We start from the raw sequence: 17397 nt of genomic DNA on the forward strand, positions 1-17397 counted from the left end.
GATGTTAGGTGGTCAAAATAGAACCAAGCAAACTCCATATGGCCAGTTTTATAATATGCACTTGTGGAACTGGCCTACAACACATGAAATAATTCTTTTAACTCGTCCATGAAAGTTCTACCCAGTGTTCTACCTGGTGTTTTTTGTTAGAATGTGGAAGGCAGGTGGGAGGCGCCAATAAAAAAGTTTGAACAGGGCACCATGTAACCCGAGGCCAGCCCTGGTAGCCATGCTGCCTTACCAATATCTTGATATAGCTTAAAAGCCAACAAGAACCTTCTTGATACAACTTACAGGTTTGTTCCCACTTTTCATCTGTCTTGAATTATGTCATAATATGTGGGAAGAAAGCACGTAGCGGATTTGGTGCGGATCTGTACCAAAATCTGTAGCATATTTTGTTTCACAATTGTCATCATTTGGGGTGGATTTTGACACGCAGAACATTCCACGCTTTCAATCGAAGGAGTAAAGTCTTCTGTGGATTTGCGTCAAATCTGCATCGAAATCCTCAGCAATGGATTTAGTGAGGATATGCCGCTAGGGAGAATCTGCACTAATTCTGCTCAGTGTGAATGGACCCATAAGAAGCTTAAAAAAAAATGGTGCACAAAAGCGTTAAGTACTCCAAAACATAATCCATGCCAGAAAGTATCCATCTAACAACAGAAATGAAGAATGCTGAGCAGACCCCATTGCCTATAATAGGATCTGTCCGGCCTCTGCTATTCTGTCTGCCATCTTCCAGATGAAATAGCGTAACATGCTGCGCTATGTTGTCAGGGATTTTGGTTGAATATGTGCCAGACATTTAGAAAGGAGCCTCTAACTCAAATATGAATAGATCACAGCCTAAAGCCGCCTTCATACGAGCACGAGAATCACGCAAGATTTGTGGGTTGCGAGACACAAAAATCTCACACAAATATGAACCCCATTCTTCTGAATAGGGTCATGCACATGTGCAATGTTTTCCTGCATCACACCGCGATGCGGAAACATCGCAGCATGTTCTATCTTGTGCTTGCTCTTGCATCACACCACCCATTGTTCGCAATGGGGTCGGCGGCAGCATCGCACTACGTGCAATGTGCATGCGATGACTCCTATTAAAAGCTATAGGAAGTGATGCAAGGCGGTTTTGATATAAAAAATGATGCAAGGCGGTTTTGAACTAAAGACGCCTTGGATCTACAGGGATTTCACATGATTCACAGCCCGATATCGCGCTTGACCGTGTGAAGTTAGCCCAAGGGCTCATTCACATGGGTATAAGTGCATTTAAGTCGCATGAATACGCTGCATATTTATGCAACCGAAAATTGCTTACGCCCGCGTATTTGGACTGCTTTGGTGTGTTTTTGTGGGCACAACTACACTGCATACTTGCGCACGAAAAAGGAACACAAACGGGGCCATTGATACACAAATATGCAGTAAACACGTATGTTTCCTACAGATTTGCGCTGGCCCATTCATTTCAATGGCCTATTGCAGTGCATAGAATGCACCAAGATAGGACATGCCGCTCATGTGAACAAGCCCATTAAAATCAATGGGTTCTATGCACTGCAAATACAACCATGTAAACAGGCCCAGCTAAGGGCGCATTTACAAGGGCATTTTTCCAGCACGATTTCTGAGCATTGTGAGATGTACACAAATCGCACAGAAAAAGAACCCATTGTTTTTAAATAGCTGCATTAAATGTACAATTTTCTCTCGCAGAGCTACAAGAAGCGATGTGAGCAAAAAAAAGCAACATGTCCAATTTTTGGGCGATTTTATTAAAAAAAACTACCCATTCTTCTCTGTGAGAGCAGTAAAAGAAATCGTATTGCGCTTATATGTAATGCAATGCATTTTTGCTTCCATAGGTAATAATGGGTGATTTTCATGCACATTCTTCACACGCATAAAAATCGTAGGTGCAGCAGTGCACTTGCAAAAGGTGATCAGATTTTCCCAGGGTCAAAGCAGGACAGAGGAGTGTAGTCAGGGGGCGGTGCTTATGACAACGTATGATTTTACCTTCGTCATTGTAAAAAGTACAGGTCCAATTCAAAATGGACAGGGAGCCAATTATGCATCTAAAAAGCAGTCAAAATCTGTACCATTGCTGTGGATTTTGACTGGAAATCATCCATGTATCCACAGCTGACTTCATACTATGCGGTGCTACCTCTCATCTTCTCTGATGGCTTCCCGCTGTCAGCTCTCCCGCGGCTTCCAGTTCCCAGTGGCCTCACCTGACCAGCATCACCTGACCCTGCCACTGGGAATCGGAAGTTGGGCAACGCTGACTGTAGAAAGCTTTCACAGGAGGTGAGGGGGAGCGCTGCATATTACCAAATCAGCTGTGGATACGCGTCTGATTTCCAGTTAAAATCCACACTAATGGGGCAAAAGGCTGTTCCGCTTAGGGTCTTAGAGGAAAGCAGGACACAGGGTCCTAAAGCAGGACTATCCCGCCTAAATCGGGATGTCTGGTCACCCTAGCCTGCATAAAAATCGTGGGATTGCAAGTGTAATATTGGTCCGAGTTCTCACATTGGTCTGTGCAAACGAACCCCAAGTTATAATGCTCGAAAGAGTAAAACTTTTTTTTTTTTTTTTTTTTAAAGCTGGTCATCTTGGGCCATCTCAGTTATCTTAGCATATCTCGAAACAGGCAAAAAGTCAAGGAAGGACACATCTGTAACTACACTGCCATGCGGCATTTTAATTAGTTTCTGCAATAGAGAATTATCAACTTTGTCATCCGTAAGTCACAGCTTCACGAGTCACCAGAAACGACCACATAAAACTCACTGACACAACTCACTTTCAGCCATCATTACCCTGGAAATCATTATGTTTTATCTTCATCCAATGAACTGCTTGCATAATGACTGCTGTTCTCCACTAATTATATACTTGTAATTGCTTTACACCAAAAATTAGACAGTCGTGTATATAGCGAATGTTCCATGTCACAGAATAGGCTTCGCCGAGAACACGTCCTAAAGCAGTTGTTATCTTTCCGATATTAATTAAAATCAAACACAAGTAGAACATGAAGTGTCACTGGCAGGATTATTAGCTTTCATATTTCAGATGCCATTTAATATTCATTTCCTTGGTGTGAATGAAATCATGATAAAGCTGTCATTGTTTTCTGTACACAGCAGATTATCTGTAGAAGTTTCTAATAAACAAAGCAAACAACGTCACATAGTATATCAGGCTGAAAACAGATCTATGTCCATCCAGCCATCCAGATCAGACTATTACCCCCCTTCCTCATTCCCTCCCCACCAATGTTGATCCAGAAAAAGGCAAAAAAAAACCAATGAGGTAGAAGCCAATTTTCCCCATTTAAGGGGAAAAAAGATCCTTCCTGACCCCAATCTGGCAATCAGGATAATCTCCGGATCACCAACTCTTCTGAAGTAATTAGTCACTATTACATGTAATATTGTGACGCTCAAAAAAGGCGCCCAGGCCCCTCTTAAACTCTTATCAAATTCACCATCACCACATCTACAGGCAGAAAGTTCCATGACTAAAGCTAAAGACCACCATACACAATAAACCAGTGTTTCCCAACTCCAGTCCTCAGGGACCCCAACAGGTCATGTTTTCAGGATCTCCTATAGTAAGAACACCTGTGGCAAGGTCTGAGGCGCCAACAATAATTACATCACCTGTGCAACACTGAGGAAATCCTGAAAACATGACCTGTTGGGGTCCTTGAGGACTGGAATTGGAAAACACTGTATTAAACATATGAATGAGAGAAAAACATGTGTTGGACAGCGCTTTGGGGAATGTGCAGTGAAGTGTAAGCCGCCGACCGGGGTGGGCTTTCCAGAATACAGCGAAGTCCTGAACAAAAGACGCGACTCAAAACCAATCCGTAGCAATGAGATTTTACTTAATTTGGCAGAACCCTTAACCAACCCGAACTCCCCCAGAAAGTTACATACACTCAGCGGGGAAGCTGAGACTCTTGTGCCATGCAGCGCTGTGCTCTATAATGTGCGCCTTCAATATCCTCCAAGCTTTTGCCTAGCCGCAGGCCGTCTCTAACCAGCCGCTATTACCTTCTATCACCCTGGAAGTAGGAACAATCAGTGAGGATGCTAGGGAAGCACCGGCGGCACAGCACAAGAGCTTACAATCTTATCAACACACCCGTATTCTCCCCTTACACAACACCACTCAACAGATATAACAATATATATAGCTCACAAGTCAAGGCAAAGTACAGTTGCGTAACGTGTGACTTGTAGATATCCTTAGACATCTCTACGAGTATAGAGTTCTCTGTGTGTTAGGACTATGTCGGACAGCTCAGTCCCCAGCAGTGCGGCCGGCGGCCATCAGTATGCCTAACTAACTAACTAACTGCCGGCCTTGTTATTAGTCTCAGTCAGATTGGCGGTGCGTGCACGGTTACACCAGAGGCCTTAGTTCTCTGGCTGACCCGGGTCTGGTGGGTACCTTTAGACTTTGTCCGGAACGCAGGAATAGGATTTCATCCAAGAACCATATGAACTCACTGACGCCGTTACTTCTGAGCCCGGTCTGTAATGACCATCTTCTCCGTTAAGATGGTAGTCTGACAAACTCTGGAACAGTCTCTAATGCAGCTCCCCTCACGGTAGGTCCGGTCCTCGTTGGGGTCCTTTTCCCGGTCGATCGCAGTGTCTCTCTCGCTAGCTGCAGTCCTCACCAGCTCATCTCAGCTCGCTCGCACGCACCTAACCGCTTTTCTCTCCTACTCTCTATGGTCATGATGCACTTCTTTTTTCTCTGTCTCAGTCCAGAGCACAGTGACCTCTTGTGGTCAAAAACAAAATGACAGTTACAACAGAAACCAGGACATTTACAGCAGGAGGACTGTTTCACCATCTTACATGCCACCCCACTAGATGTTGCCGTCCCCGGCAACCTCCCCCACTCAAACTCATCCTGCGCGTAGCGCTGTGGGGGTACACCAGCGGTGGACCTGGCCGTCCTGCGCAGAGTCATAGGACCAGGGACAGTTGGCACACTCGGTGGATGTGGTTCTGCTGGCTGGGCATCTCTCTCCCTGGGTGGCGAGCTTGTCACGACCGGGGACTCCGACATGGCCGGGACAGGAACTACCCACCATTCATCATCTACCAGGGGTTCCCCAATACTAGGGGTAGGGATAAGCATCTCCTTATCAGCCGCAGGTTGCTGAAAGTCACAGTGTCTCAACATGTTACGGTGGAGGTTCCTTGAGGGTCCCCCAGTCCCCTCGGGCTCAACCTCATACACGGGGATATCAGGATCTACCTTCTGCTTCACTATGTATGGAACCGCCTCCCACCGCCCATCCAATTTTCCGGTTGGCCTCTTGGCTCTGACCATCACACGATCACCTGGAGCATACTCGTCCATCTGCACTGGCCCCGGGTTGGGGTGCACCACTTGTCTCAGGCGCTCACCCACAACCTTATGTATTGTTCTCAGTCGGCGGCGATGGTCTTGCACCCAGGCGGTGGTGCTCCTCGGCGGAGGCTGCCTCGGATCCGGCATGTGAAGATCCTCGATCTCCTGGCCTGCTCTCCCAAACATAAGCATGTGTGGAGAGTAACCAGTGGTATTGTGAACCCTATTGTTGTAGGCCCACATCAGCTCAGGTAAGTACTCTGGCCACTGGGCTTTTTGACTTTCCTCTAGAGTCCGCAGCATCTGTATCAAGGTGCGGTTGAACCGCTCACACGCCCCATTCCCTTGTGGATGGTACGGAGTCGTGCGGGAACGTTCGATACCATAGAGCTGATACAGCTCCCTCATCAAAGCACCCTGGAAACATGCCCCCTGATCTGAATGAATTCTCCGCGGACACCCAAACACTTGTATAAAGTGTTTACAGACTGCCTCAGCAGCCGATTCAGCCGTCTGATCTCTGGTGGGCACGGCCACTGCATATTTTGTGAAGTGGTCCGTCATGACCAAACAGTAGGGGTGTCCTGAGGTAGAGTACCCGATCTGTACATAATCAATCAATAAGATTTCCAGGGGGGCGGAAGTGCGGATAGTTTGCACAGGGGCCCGTTGCTCGGGGCTTTTACTCAGCCCGCAGGACCGACATTTCAGACATGCCTCGGTCACCATTTCTCCCAAATCCGGGCAATATACAAAGCGCTGGAGCCATTGGTACATCTTCGCGCTCCCGAAATGAGCCCCCCTCTCATGGGCTTCTTGAGCGGCAGCTGGTCCCAGTGACATAGGGATGACAACCTGTTGCCGGTGCTGCAGCTCTGACTGTACGTATATGGTCCGGCACAGGAGCCCCTGGTTAATACTCAGCTTATCCCATTGCCTCAGCAACTTCTGACCTTCCTGCGTCAGACTGGCCCGCTCGCCCGGGCGAGGCCAAACCTTAGTTCGGACCCACTCTCTCACTTTCCATAGGTCCGAGCAGCTACTTTGGACTCTTTCCCAATCTCCCAACGTCTTCCCCAACACCATCGGCATCCCTGAAGCCACCCCACTTGAATGTGTCAGATTCTGGAATGGTGGTACTCTGCCGAGGTGTGGAATTTCAGTGTCTTCTAAATCCTCTTCTCCCCTCTTGGTCGGCGACCCCACTGGAACTCGGGAGAGGGCATCGGCGTTGCCGTTCTCCCTCCCTGACCGGAACTGGATGCGGTATCGATACTTGGAAAGGCGGGCCATCCATCGCTGCTCAAGGGCGCCTAGCTTAGCGTTCTCCAAGTGCGCTAGCGGGTTATTGTCCGTCATCACAGTCACTTCTGCACCCGTCAGATACTCTGCAAACTTCTCAGTCATGGCCCAGACCAGCGCCAAAAGCTCCAACCTAAAGGAGCTATAGTTGTCAGGGTTGCGCTCCGACTCCCTTAACGACCTACTGCCATAGGCAATGACCCTCTCACGCCCGTCTTGAACTTGAGATAACACAGCTCCAAGACCATGTAAACTTCCATCCGTGTACAGCAAGAACGGGCTATCAAACTGTGCATAGGCCAGGATTGGGGCGCTGGTCAGAGTTCTTTTCAATGCCTCGAAGGCTTCTTGCTGTCGTGGCCCCCACTCAATGGGGCGATTCCTGGGCCCTCCAGTTGTGCCTCTCAGCAGCTCGTTTAGTGGACCGGCCAGATGAGAGAACTTGGGTATAAATCTCCTGTAATAACCGGCCAGGCCTAGGAACGCTTGTACTTCCCGTAGGGTTCTTGGCTGGGGCCACTTTTGCACGGCCTCCACCTTGCTAGGGGCCGGTTGTACCCCTTCTGGAGTGACCACATGTCCCAGGAACTCTATGCGCTGTTGAAGCAGTTGACACTTTTTGGGCTTGATTTTCAGACCATGATCTTGTAGTCGTCCCAGGACCTGCCGCAGTTTTTTAAGATGATCTTCGAATGAAGTCCCAAACACCACAATGTCATCCAGATATATCAATACTGATTCAAAGTTTAGGTCACCCAGACAGTGCTCCATCAACCGCTGAAACGTCCCTGGAGCGTTGGTCAGTCCGAACGGCATCCTATTGAACTCATATAGTCCCATGGGCAAGATAAAGGCTGTCTTTGCCTTGTCTTTTTCAGCTACTGGCACTTGCCAATATCCACTAGCCAGGTCGAGCGTGGAAAAGTACTTGGCTCGACCCAAGGAGGATAGTGACTCTTCGATCCGTGGAAGAGGATAAGCATCCCGGATGGTTTGGGCATTCAATTTCCGATAATCTACACAGAACCGAAGACTTCCGTCTTTCTTTCGCACCAGGACCACAGGAGCAGCCCACGGGCTTTTACTTTCCTGTATCACCTGGTTTTCCAGCATGCAGGCCACCATATTTTTCACCTCTTGATACATCTTGGGTGGGATTTGCCTGTACCGTTCTCGAACTGGCGCAGCGTCGCGGGTAGGGATTTCATGCTCGATAGCGGTGGCACACCCGAAGTCTTCATCATGCCTTGAGAACGCTTCCTGGTATTCCCATAGCGTGTCTTCCAGAAGCTTTTGTTGCCCCGGGGTCAGAGAGCGGGGGTCCACTCCCATCAGAGACATGATCACTCGACCGTTCCACTCAGCTGTTGGGGCCTGTTCTTGCTGGACCTTCACAGCAAAGGTCCAAGCTGACCTCCCATCTGGCTGTAGCGTGAAGCTCCTCCGGTGAATGACACCGCCCTCGGGCACATGAACTTCAGCCAGCAGGGTATTCCCAGGAACGATCGACTCACTGTCCCAGACATTGAGGCAGCGTATAGGCACGCACCCATCTTTCACGGTGACGAGTGCTCGGGCTACCAGCGGGCGGTTCTGCAGTTCTCCCCGTGGAGCAGGTTCGATCAGGACCTCCAGTCCATTCAGTGGCCGCCCAGCTCCCACTGGAAGCATCAAAATTTTCTCCTGGCGTGGTGGAATCTTCACTGGAGCTCTCAGCGGTACTCTCACATGCCCAATAGGACACCCTGACATGAGGCTCTTCTGTAAACTGCAGCTCCTCACCATCTGCTGTAGGACCTTTTGAGTTGGCCGGTGCGTGGTGGTCCGCTGCCAGTATTTAGGCCCTTCCTTGGCATAGAGGTGATGATCGAGGTCTCTCAGCACGTTCATGCCCAGCGTTACATCGAGTCCCTTTCGGGACGGATGATCTACCAGCACGATCCCCTTTTTGCCAATGTCCTGCCCAAACAGCCGGACTCGCATCCAGACGATCCCTTGTACATCCATTGCACCATTATTGGCAGCTGTCAACCGGATAACACTTCCATCTTCCGGTTCCATCATATGCCCGAAGTGTCTCTCGAAAAACTCCAACGGCATCAGGGTGCATTCCGATCCGGTATCCACTAGGCAGTGTACCTTTTGGCCCTCCAGCTCAGCTTCCATAATGGGACTGCTAGCATAGAGATCGCGTTCATTGCGTAGTGGGCTTAGCTCTGAGGGAACTGCTGCAGGATGCCCTGTTACTGCGGCAGTCGGAAGTTTAAAGCCAGCTCAGGTTCCGTCTGTTGGTGGCACTCTCGAGCGATATGGCCATACCGTCGGCAGTTCCAGCAAAGAGGTCCCCTTGATCCCCGCACCCCGGATGGGTCTGGATTAATGGATCCTCGCCCCCGGAACACTCTCTGTGGAGGTGGGCAGGACGATGGGGTCAATCCCGGGGCCCTGGATGAGTCCGCCTTCATCTGGGACACTTCCAGGCGGAGTTCTCTCATTTCTGCTCGTAGGGCCTGGACCACATCCTTCAAGGACTCGGAGTCTTCAAGACCTCCCCGGGCCCCTGTCACTTGGGTGCTACTCACTGCCTTCACACTCACAGCCATGGGCTCTTCTTCTCTCTCTACAGCAGCCCGGTAAACATTATAAAATGTCCGGTCAGCATCTGCCCGGGTCATCTCTTGCAGTTTATCCTGTAAAAATCTATTGGATAGTCCTAGAATAAATTGGTCTCGTAGTAGCCGGTCCACTTCCTTGAAAGCTCCCATGGCCCCTGAATCCCGTCGTTGCACTTCATTCAACACTTCCTGTAGGGCGTTAGAGTATTGTATTAACGTTTCACCCTCTCGCTGGGACCGGTTGAAGAAGCTGCTGCGCAACTGCGCTACCCTGGTTCGCCCTCCCTGTGCCCCCTCCAGCAGGGAGAATATTTTCTCCAAAGTGTCTCTTTCTGACTCGGGTCGTACCATCACGGTCCGTCTAGCGTCGCCTTCCAGGGCCCCCAATGCTATCTCTGCACGCAGCGCAGGTATCAAATTACTCAATTTAACTATACTTTGTACCCTTTCGGTCCAGTCCTGCAGCCCCATATTTTTACCGTTAAACTTTGGCAAGTGCTGCATTAGTGCTCCAGCCGATAAGTACCCTACTTGGGCTGGCGTGACAGGTACTGGGGCTAGGAATTCTTGTTGCGCAGGGGCACCCTGGGCCGCTGGCGCTAGGGGAATGTTTCCCGCCACGTCTCCGTCCATGACGATCGCTGTATCCTGCCGAACTACGCCAAGTGTAAGCCGCCGACCGGGGTGGGCTTTCCAGAATACAGCGAAGTCCTGAACAAAAGACGCGACTCAAAACCAATCCGTAGCAATGAGATTTTACTTAATTTGGCAGAACCCTTAACCAACCCGAACTCCCCCAGAAAGTTACATACACTCAGCGGGGAAGCTGAGACTCTTGTGCCATGCAGCGCTGTGCTCTATAATGTGCGCCTTCAATATCCTCCAAGCTTTTGCCTAGCCGCAGGCCGTCTCTAACCAGCCGCTATTACCTTCTATCACCCTGGAAGTAGGAACAATCAGTGAGGATGCTAGGGAAGCACCGGCGGCACAGCACAAGAGCTTACAATCTTATCAACACACCCGTATTCTCCCCTTACACAACACCACTCAACAGATATAACAATATATATAGCTCACAAGTCAAGGCAAAGTACAGTTGCGTAACGTGTGACTTGTAGATATCCTTAGACAGCTCTACGAGTATAGAGTTCTCTGTGTGTTAGGACTATGTCGGACAGCTCAGTCCCCAGCAGTGCGGCCGGCGGCCATCAGTATGCCTAACTAACTAACTAACTGCCGGCCTTGTTATTAGTCTCAGTCAGATTGGCGGTGCGTGCACGGTTACACCAGAGGCCTTAGTTCTCTGGCTGACCCGGGTCTGGTGGGTACCTTTAGACTTTGTCCGGAACGCAGGAATAGGATTTCATCCAAGAACCATATGAACTCACTGACGCCGTTACTTCTGAGCCCGGTCTGTAATGACCATCTTCTCCGTTAAGATGGTAGTCTGACAAACTCTGGAACAGTCTCTAATGCAGCTCCCCTCACGGTAGGTCCGGTCCTCGTTGGGGTCCTTTTCCCGGTCGATCGCAGTGTCTCTCTCGCTAGCTGCAGTCCTCACCAGCTCATCTCAGCTCGCTCGCACGCACCTAACCGCTTTTCTCTCCTACTCTCTATGGTCATGATGCACTTCTTTTTTCTCTGTCTCAGTCCAGAGCACAGTGACCTCTTGTGGTCAAAAACAAAATGACAGTTACAACAGAAACCAGGACATTTACAGCAGGAGGACTGTTTCACCATCTTACAGAAGCATATTATGAACAAAAAACAGGCTTAGTCTGGTTTTACATCAGTGCTGGAACTCCGTTTCGAGGTTCCAACGCAGATCCGGCACAAAATACCTGGAAAAAAAGTCCTGCATGGGACCAGACAACTCTTTTGTGTATGGGGGCATCCCAACTTGGGTATGTTGAATTTCAACTCCTGATCATTTCATTGCTCCTGGACATAAACTGCCACCAGAGATGTCTGGCTGCGGCTTTCTACACTGTCCCCATGAAAAACACAAACTCTGAGCCAAATGGAATGTCTATGTGTGTGGGCCATTCAGGAAAAATAGCAGACAGCTACTGAAGGTATATGGGCACCTTAAAAGGGTTTTGGTCAGATCGCCACTTGGGATTCCCACTGATCAGCTATTTCCCGATGCTGCCGACGGCACAGATAGTGCAGGAAGCAGACTGCACTGTCCGTATTGCAGCGCCCAAAGTTGGTATTGTAGGCACATCTCCCATTGAATTCAATGAGAGCTGTACCTGCAGTACCAAACTGGCCCACTGCAATATTGTGAAAGCTATCCGATTCCAGCGCTGACTACATTGACAGCGGACCAGGAAATCAGCTGATCAGCAGTGATCCCGAACAGCAGCCACCAATGATCTATTGCCAACCTATCCTGCAGAAAGGTCATCAAGAAAAAAATACACCCAAAGTCCCCGACAACCCATTTGAATTCACATGTGTCAGAAATACAGTTGCAGGAAACTGGATGAGACTTAACAAATCTCCTCCACAAGTTGTGGAATTTTTCAGCACAGAAATTAACCTGCATTTTTAAATCCATAATATGACAATTCTTTTTTCTTGTTCCAATCAGTGGTGTAGCTATAGGGGATGCAGGGGTAGCAGTCACTACAAGGCCCTAGAGCCATCACATAAGAAGACACCAGTATTATGAATAGCACAAGGTAGGTAAGGGGCCCTGTTACAGATATGTTTTTATGCCTCTGGTTCCAATGTATGTAAATGAAGAAAGTTTGCAAATACTCTTGAAACTCTGCAAATATTTTATTCTGTTGTATCTACAATTGTGAAGTTGAAGTATATATCTCCACGGTAACTAACTCTTTGGTAGAAGGATATATGACTATGGTATCAGACTACGAATCCTTTTTTTCATCTCCCCTAGTAGCGCATATACATATCATAGAGAAGAGCTAATTGCAAAATGCTGCAGGAGGGATGTATGACCAGATGCAGCTTTCCCCAATCTCAGATGTTTACCAGGGCTTTTAAGGAGCTGTACCTGCAAGGAGTGCCATGGTTGAGGCAACCCATTAAATTTACTATTGCATATGGAAATGGCTGATGCAAGTGCTTGCCATAATTTTTATATATGCCTTATCTATAAGTTGAAACATATCAGAGCATTGGTTAATCAAGAGCAGTTCTTCCTATCTGGGGCTAGTTTCACAAACTGCACACAGATTAACACAATATCATAATTATTGTTCCATATGTCCCCACGCTTTTATAGTGTATATTATGTTTGCCCATTACATATTAAGTATGTAGATATGGATAAGGTATTAAAAGCCAATTACTGCTCAATAAAGACCAGTTCTGAATTAGCTTCATACTGCCAAATAATAGTAAAAACTTTCAGCTTGTTCTTCTGGTTTCAGTCTGTAATAAAGCCATTCAAGTATGTAGTGTTACATTGAGATAGAGAGTGATCAATAGAATAAAGACAGCTCAGGGCATTAAAACTTGAGAAGCAACCTTCTGATGGCACATCAATTAGGAGAAGATCTCTAATGTCCAAGACATTAGTCCATCACTCTTCTAATAATGTGGGATTGTTGAAGTGACTCATCTCCAAAGAGACTTCCATTTTCAAGGGTGAGCATCTGGGTTCTTCATTACAGTCACAGTAAGAGTACTTGAGATGCTCCTAACAGTGCACATAAGCGTGTCCAAAAGCAAAAGTAAAGGAGCAGATGTTTTGTAGAACATAAAAGAATTTTGCCTAAAGCAACCTACCCTGGCAATCTTGTGCTGTGTGTGTTCGGAGACTTGAAGCTATAGTATGAATCAAAGGAATAAAGTTCCATTCATCATGCTATGGCTGGCAGAACATCTAGCCCACCATCGTGTTCAAACATATTCATTGAAGTCGTTACAATCTTCCTTTTACTGCGGGTGGTATGGCTAATTCATTTACCACCAAAGAGAGATCTTTAAGACACCACCTGCAATATTATAATTTAATAACTTTTTAGCAAAGTTTTCCTGCTGTCATTTATACATTAAAAAAGACAAAAAAACGGAGGGCACATCTTTGGCATAAACGTTGCTACAATATATCTACTACTTTGCCAAAGCATTAGTCTACTGTACATCCTAGGTTCTCAACTTGTGGTAGGTATATTCCAGGACGTATGTGCCATGTCTTTTACTATGTGGTGTAAAGACCTGTTTCTGATCATAATCTTGGGGTTATTGTGGGTCATTTATTTGAAAAGGGGGTACCAGAATTTTAAACAATGAGAAACATAGTTCTACATCGCTTAGTAGAGTATCAAAGCTATTCTAAATTACTGCCAGACCTGATCCCGACACAAACATGGTCTGCAGCAAAAGTGGGCATGCATCAATTTATCTGAGAGCACAGACAAGTTAGGCTGGGTTCACACCTGTGTTAGGGCTCAGCTCAGGGTTTCTGTCCCTCTGCTTCGTTTTTGGAAGAAAATGAAATAAAAAACAGGGAAAAAAAATAAGTTTTTTTCTTCCCCATTGATTTCATTGGGGTTTAAAAAAACAGAATGGCTTCAGCTTGCTTCCAATCCATTAGGTTTCCCCTTTTTTAAATGGGAAAATAGCGGAGTTTGCAGAGTTATTTTCTATTTTAAAAAAAATGAAATGGAAGCAAATAGTAACTTTTCTGTTCTTTGATACTCCATTAAAATCAATGGGGAAAAATGTGGGTCCATTTCAGTTTATCTCCTCCAAAAACAGAGCAGAGAGATGGAAACCCTGAATTGAGCCCTAACACAGATGTGACAGCAGATATACACACACTTCTCCTTGTACAACAATGTCTTGACCTACAAAAACCCAAAGTGCGCGTGAGAGCTGCTGTTAAATCATTTACATAAGCTACATGTTCTCAACACTTCCCAATTGTCCAACCACAAATGGCTAACATTTTAAAGTAACTGGAATACAAGCACCACCTGTATGTATGAGTGCTGCTGAAATCTGGTACTACATTACTTGGCACCATGACTGTCTAAGAGCTCCGAGCAGTGCTGTAATAATATATACATGAAACAAGCCAACAGGCGTCTTAAATTACCTTTGTCTGCTGTCAACATACAGACAAAAGGCTGAGGCACCAAGGAGGGGAACATTGCAGAAACATGAGCTTGGTTTTAAGGCTAAAAATGGAGCAATTAGTACAGAAATATAAGTATGAATGAGAAGGAGGGCAAGTGTTGCAAACAACAGCACATTACTCAAAACTACAATGTATAGAAATACAAGCCTTACACATTATGTTCACCAGCAAGTAGTCCAAAGTGTAGACTCAGATGTCAGTAAAAAGGCTGTGAAGTACTTCTCCAAAGATTTATGCTCTCTCAACTCCATAGACATTATATATATGCATACATTTGCTGCACACACTCACCAATATATATATATATATATATATATATATATATATATATATATAATGCACATACATTTAAACACATGCATCTGCTATATATATATATATATATATATATATATATATATATATATATATATACATATATATATGTAAAAGAACAGCCATTATATGAAACAGCAATGCAGAGCTACTGCTGGCCTATTTATGCTAGAATGTAAGATACCTTCTCAAATTTCATCAGCAGCTCCTGCAAGCTGAAGTTTATACCAATCATCGTCAGATACATCCCGTGTGGACTACATCTTTCTGGTAAGTCTCCTTCAGCCAGTCTCCAAAGTCTTCTGTAACTTTTTAATTCAAAATATCACATCCATGAAAGTGCTTGGTTTCCATCATACTCTTTAGTCTTCATGTAATGATGTCCTCTTCCTCCATTCCACCAAAAACATCCTAGGGCTGAAGCCCTTTGTACAGGTATGCCCGGCCATGTCCGCTTTGTTAACCAGCTTCCATGATGCTCCTCTTAGCCTCGGCCTACAACTTTTACTGTTTTGCTCACCTTGATAACAACCTGTTGGCCTCCAGAATGTTGTCTCCAGGGCTTCAAGTTCAGGGTTTGGTCTTGATTACATATGCACAAAAAAATCCTAGATGATGATTCAGGGTGTGGAGACTTCCAGAAGGATAGAGAAGAGAACGAAGAACAAAATGATGCATCCTACTGCTTCCAAAGTTCAGAAGAAATAGATGAAGTTGATAAAGTAGCTTTCAAACTATGCAAGACATCAGCTAACTACATACAAATCTTGTACAGGACCAACGTTGCCATAGTAATGACAAAGGAAATTGTAGCTTCTCATATTGTCTTCAAGGATGCTGAGCTCCTAAGGGAATGCAGCTCCTTCTTCCCAATGTTACAACTTCATCTAGTAAACCATTCTAGATTAAGACCTCATTCCCATCCTGACTGCATGAAAACTAACCATACTATTCAGGGGAGTTGTTTATTTTCCTTTTTTTCATTCACCATTCTCCTTTTTCAACTACCCCCATAGCAAGTCTACGATTGTAGAACACTCCCACTTCCTGAGGCCTCACTCTCTGCTTAACTTTGGTGCCTCAGGAGAAAACCGTAGTAGAAAACTGAAATTGCATGCCCATACTCCCCTCCCTCCTGTCTCCCCTTAAAATAAAAACAGCACAGGGGCATGGAAGGAAAGGCTCCATTTTCAAGCTGTGTTTAACCCCTGTGCAATCACAGATGTCAGGTCTACTCCAGTCTGCTTTGGAAAACAAAGTAGCGGCAAGAGAAGAGATTAACTCTCTAATTGACAGGTGGGTTAGGCACGTAGGGGAATGTGAAAGAGTGCACTAGCACTACATCCAAGCCTCGGCTATACAGCTCGGCACGGATGGGCTATGCTCTTATTAAAACACAATGGTTTAATTGCGGTTATTATATTTCATAAATTACATATTTTTCTTAAAGGATACGCCCAAGCCTGGATACAGAAAGAATGCAGAATCACTGGATAACTGCCTTTATATTCCTGACATTGCAGATTAGTGTGGTGTAATTTTTGAGATCTCTAGTTACTATTTTATACTTTTTTTTACTGTATTCTGCAAGTGTCACATTTTCACACCAGAATGTCATTAAAACAAAGATGACATTTGAGATATTGAAGTAAGGAATCACATGGAGGGTATTTGCCCAGATGGTCCCTCAGGGGATATTCACATGTCGTGATCATAGTAGCAACTTTTGTGTACTTTTCATAAAACTGCAACAAAATATCACAATATTGTGAAAATTAATGCAAATATTGCAATGTTACCAGAATGAGTGCAGATACTCTTATATTAAGGTGAATGCAAACGTCCGGGTCAGATTCCGACTGCGAGATTATCGCAGTGGGATGTGACTCTGTGCCACTGCAGTGACCCGCAGCAGCTTACCTGTCGAGCGTCTTCGCTCTGCGGATGTGCCAGCTGGCGCACAGCCGTACATGCGCAGTGCAGAGCCGGCGCGTCAGCTATGATGCATCAGCGTGAGTCGCAAATGTTGCTTTCCCGCGTGAGTTTTCCGCGATCAAAATCGCAGCTGTCTGCATAGGATTGCATAAAGCAATGTAATCCTATGGCAGCGTGCAACTGCAAAAATTACACATGAAATCTCGCTGGCATTCCAAAGATTGACTTCTATCACCCAATGATAAAAATCTAATCAGTGTGGTGTCTTGCTGCAGAGACTCCCACCGATCCCGAGAATGGGGGTCCCATGTCTCACTCACTGCACTCCCCACGGTGATAGGAAGATTGAATGGAGTGCTGGCCAAGCATGCACGGTACCACATCATTCATTTCACTGGGGCTGATAGAAAAAGCCAAGTACAAGTACTCGACTATCTCTGGCAGTTCAAATGAAGATGAATGGAGCGGCACAACCCAGGCTCAGCCACAGCTCCCTTTAATCTGCAGGAATGAAGTGAGCCCTCAGTGGGGAGAAGAGGGGAGCATTGGACCCCTCTTCTCAGGATCAGTTTTCTCAGCGGTGAGACCCCCACTGATTAGACTTTTATCACGCATCATATAGATAGGTGATAAAAGTCAATCTTTGGTATGCCCCTGTAGTGGTATGATGTGATGGATCAGCAATTAAAGAGGAATTACACTACAAAA

General features: G+C 46.3%; 1 protein-coding gene across 8 annotated transcripts in view; it reads right to left on the reverse strand.

The window, feature by feature from the left end:
• The window catches only part of UTRN (utrophin), a 701048-nt gene that overhangs the window by 255137 nt on the left and 428514 nt on the right, over positions 1-17397 (reverse strand). Inside the window, exon 1 of one of the 8 annotated variants that reach the window (XM_066595905.1) lies at positions 14939-15628. The exons of the other annotated variants lie outside the window; for them this stretch is intronic. Within the exon in view, the coding sequence (XP_066452002.1) occupies positions 14939-15001 (63 nt within the window). The 5' untranslated portion in view covers positions 15002-15628. Of the gene's footprint in view, positions 1-14938; positions 15629-17397 lie in introns of those variants that run through there. 8 annotated transcript variants of the gene reach the window in all.

This window comes from Eleutherodactylus coqui, chromosome 3, assembly GCF_035609145.1.
Source record: "Eleutherodactylus coqui strain aEleCoq1 chromosome 3, aEleCoq1.hap1, whole genome shotgun sequence".
NCBI lineage: Eukaryota > Metazoa > Chordata > Amphibia > Anura > Eleutherodactylidae > Eleutherodactylus > Eleutherodactylus coqui.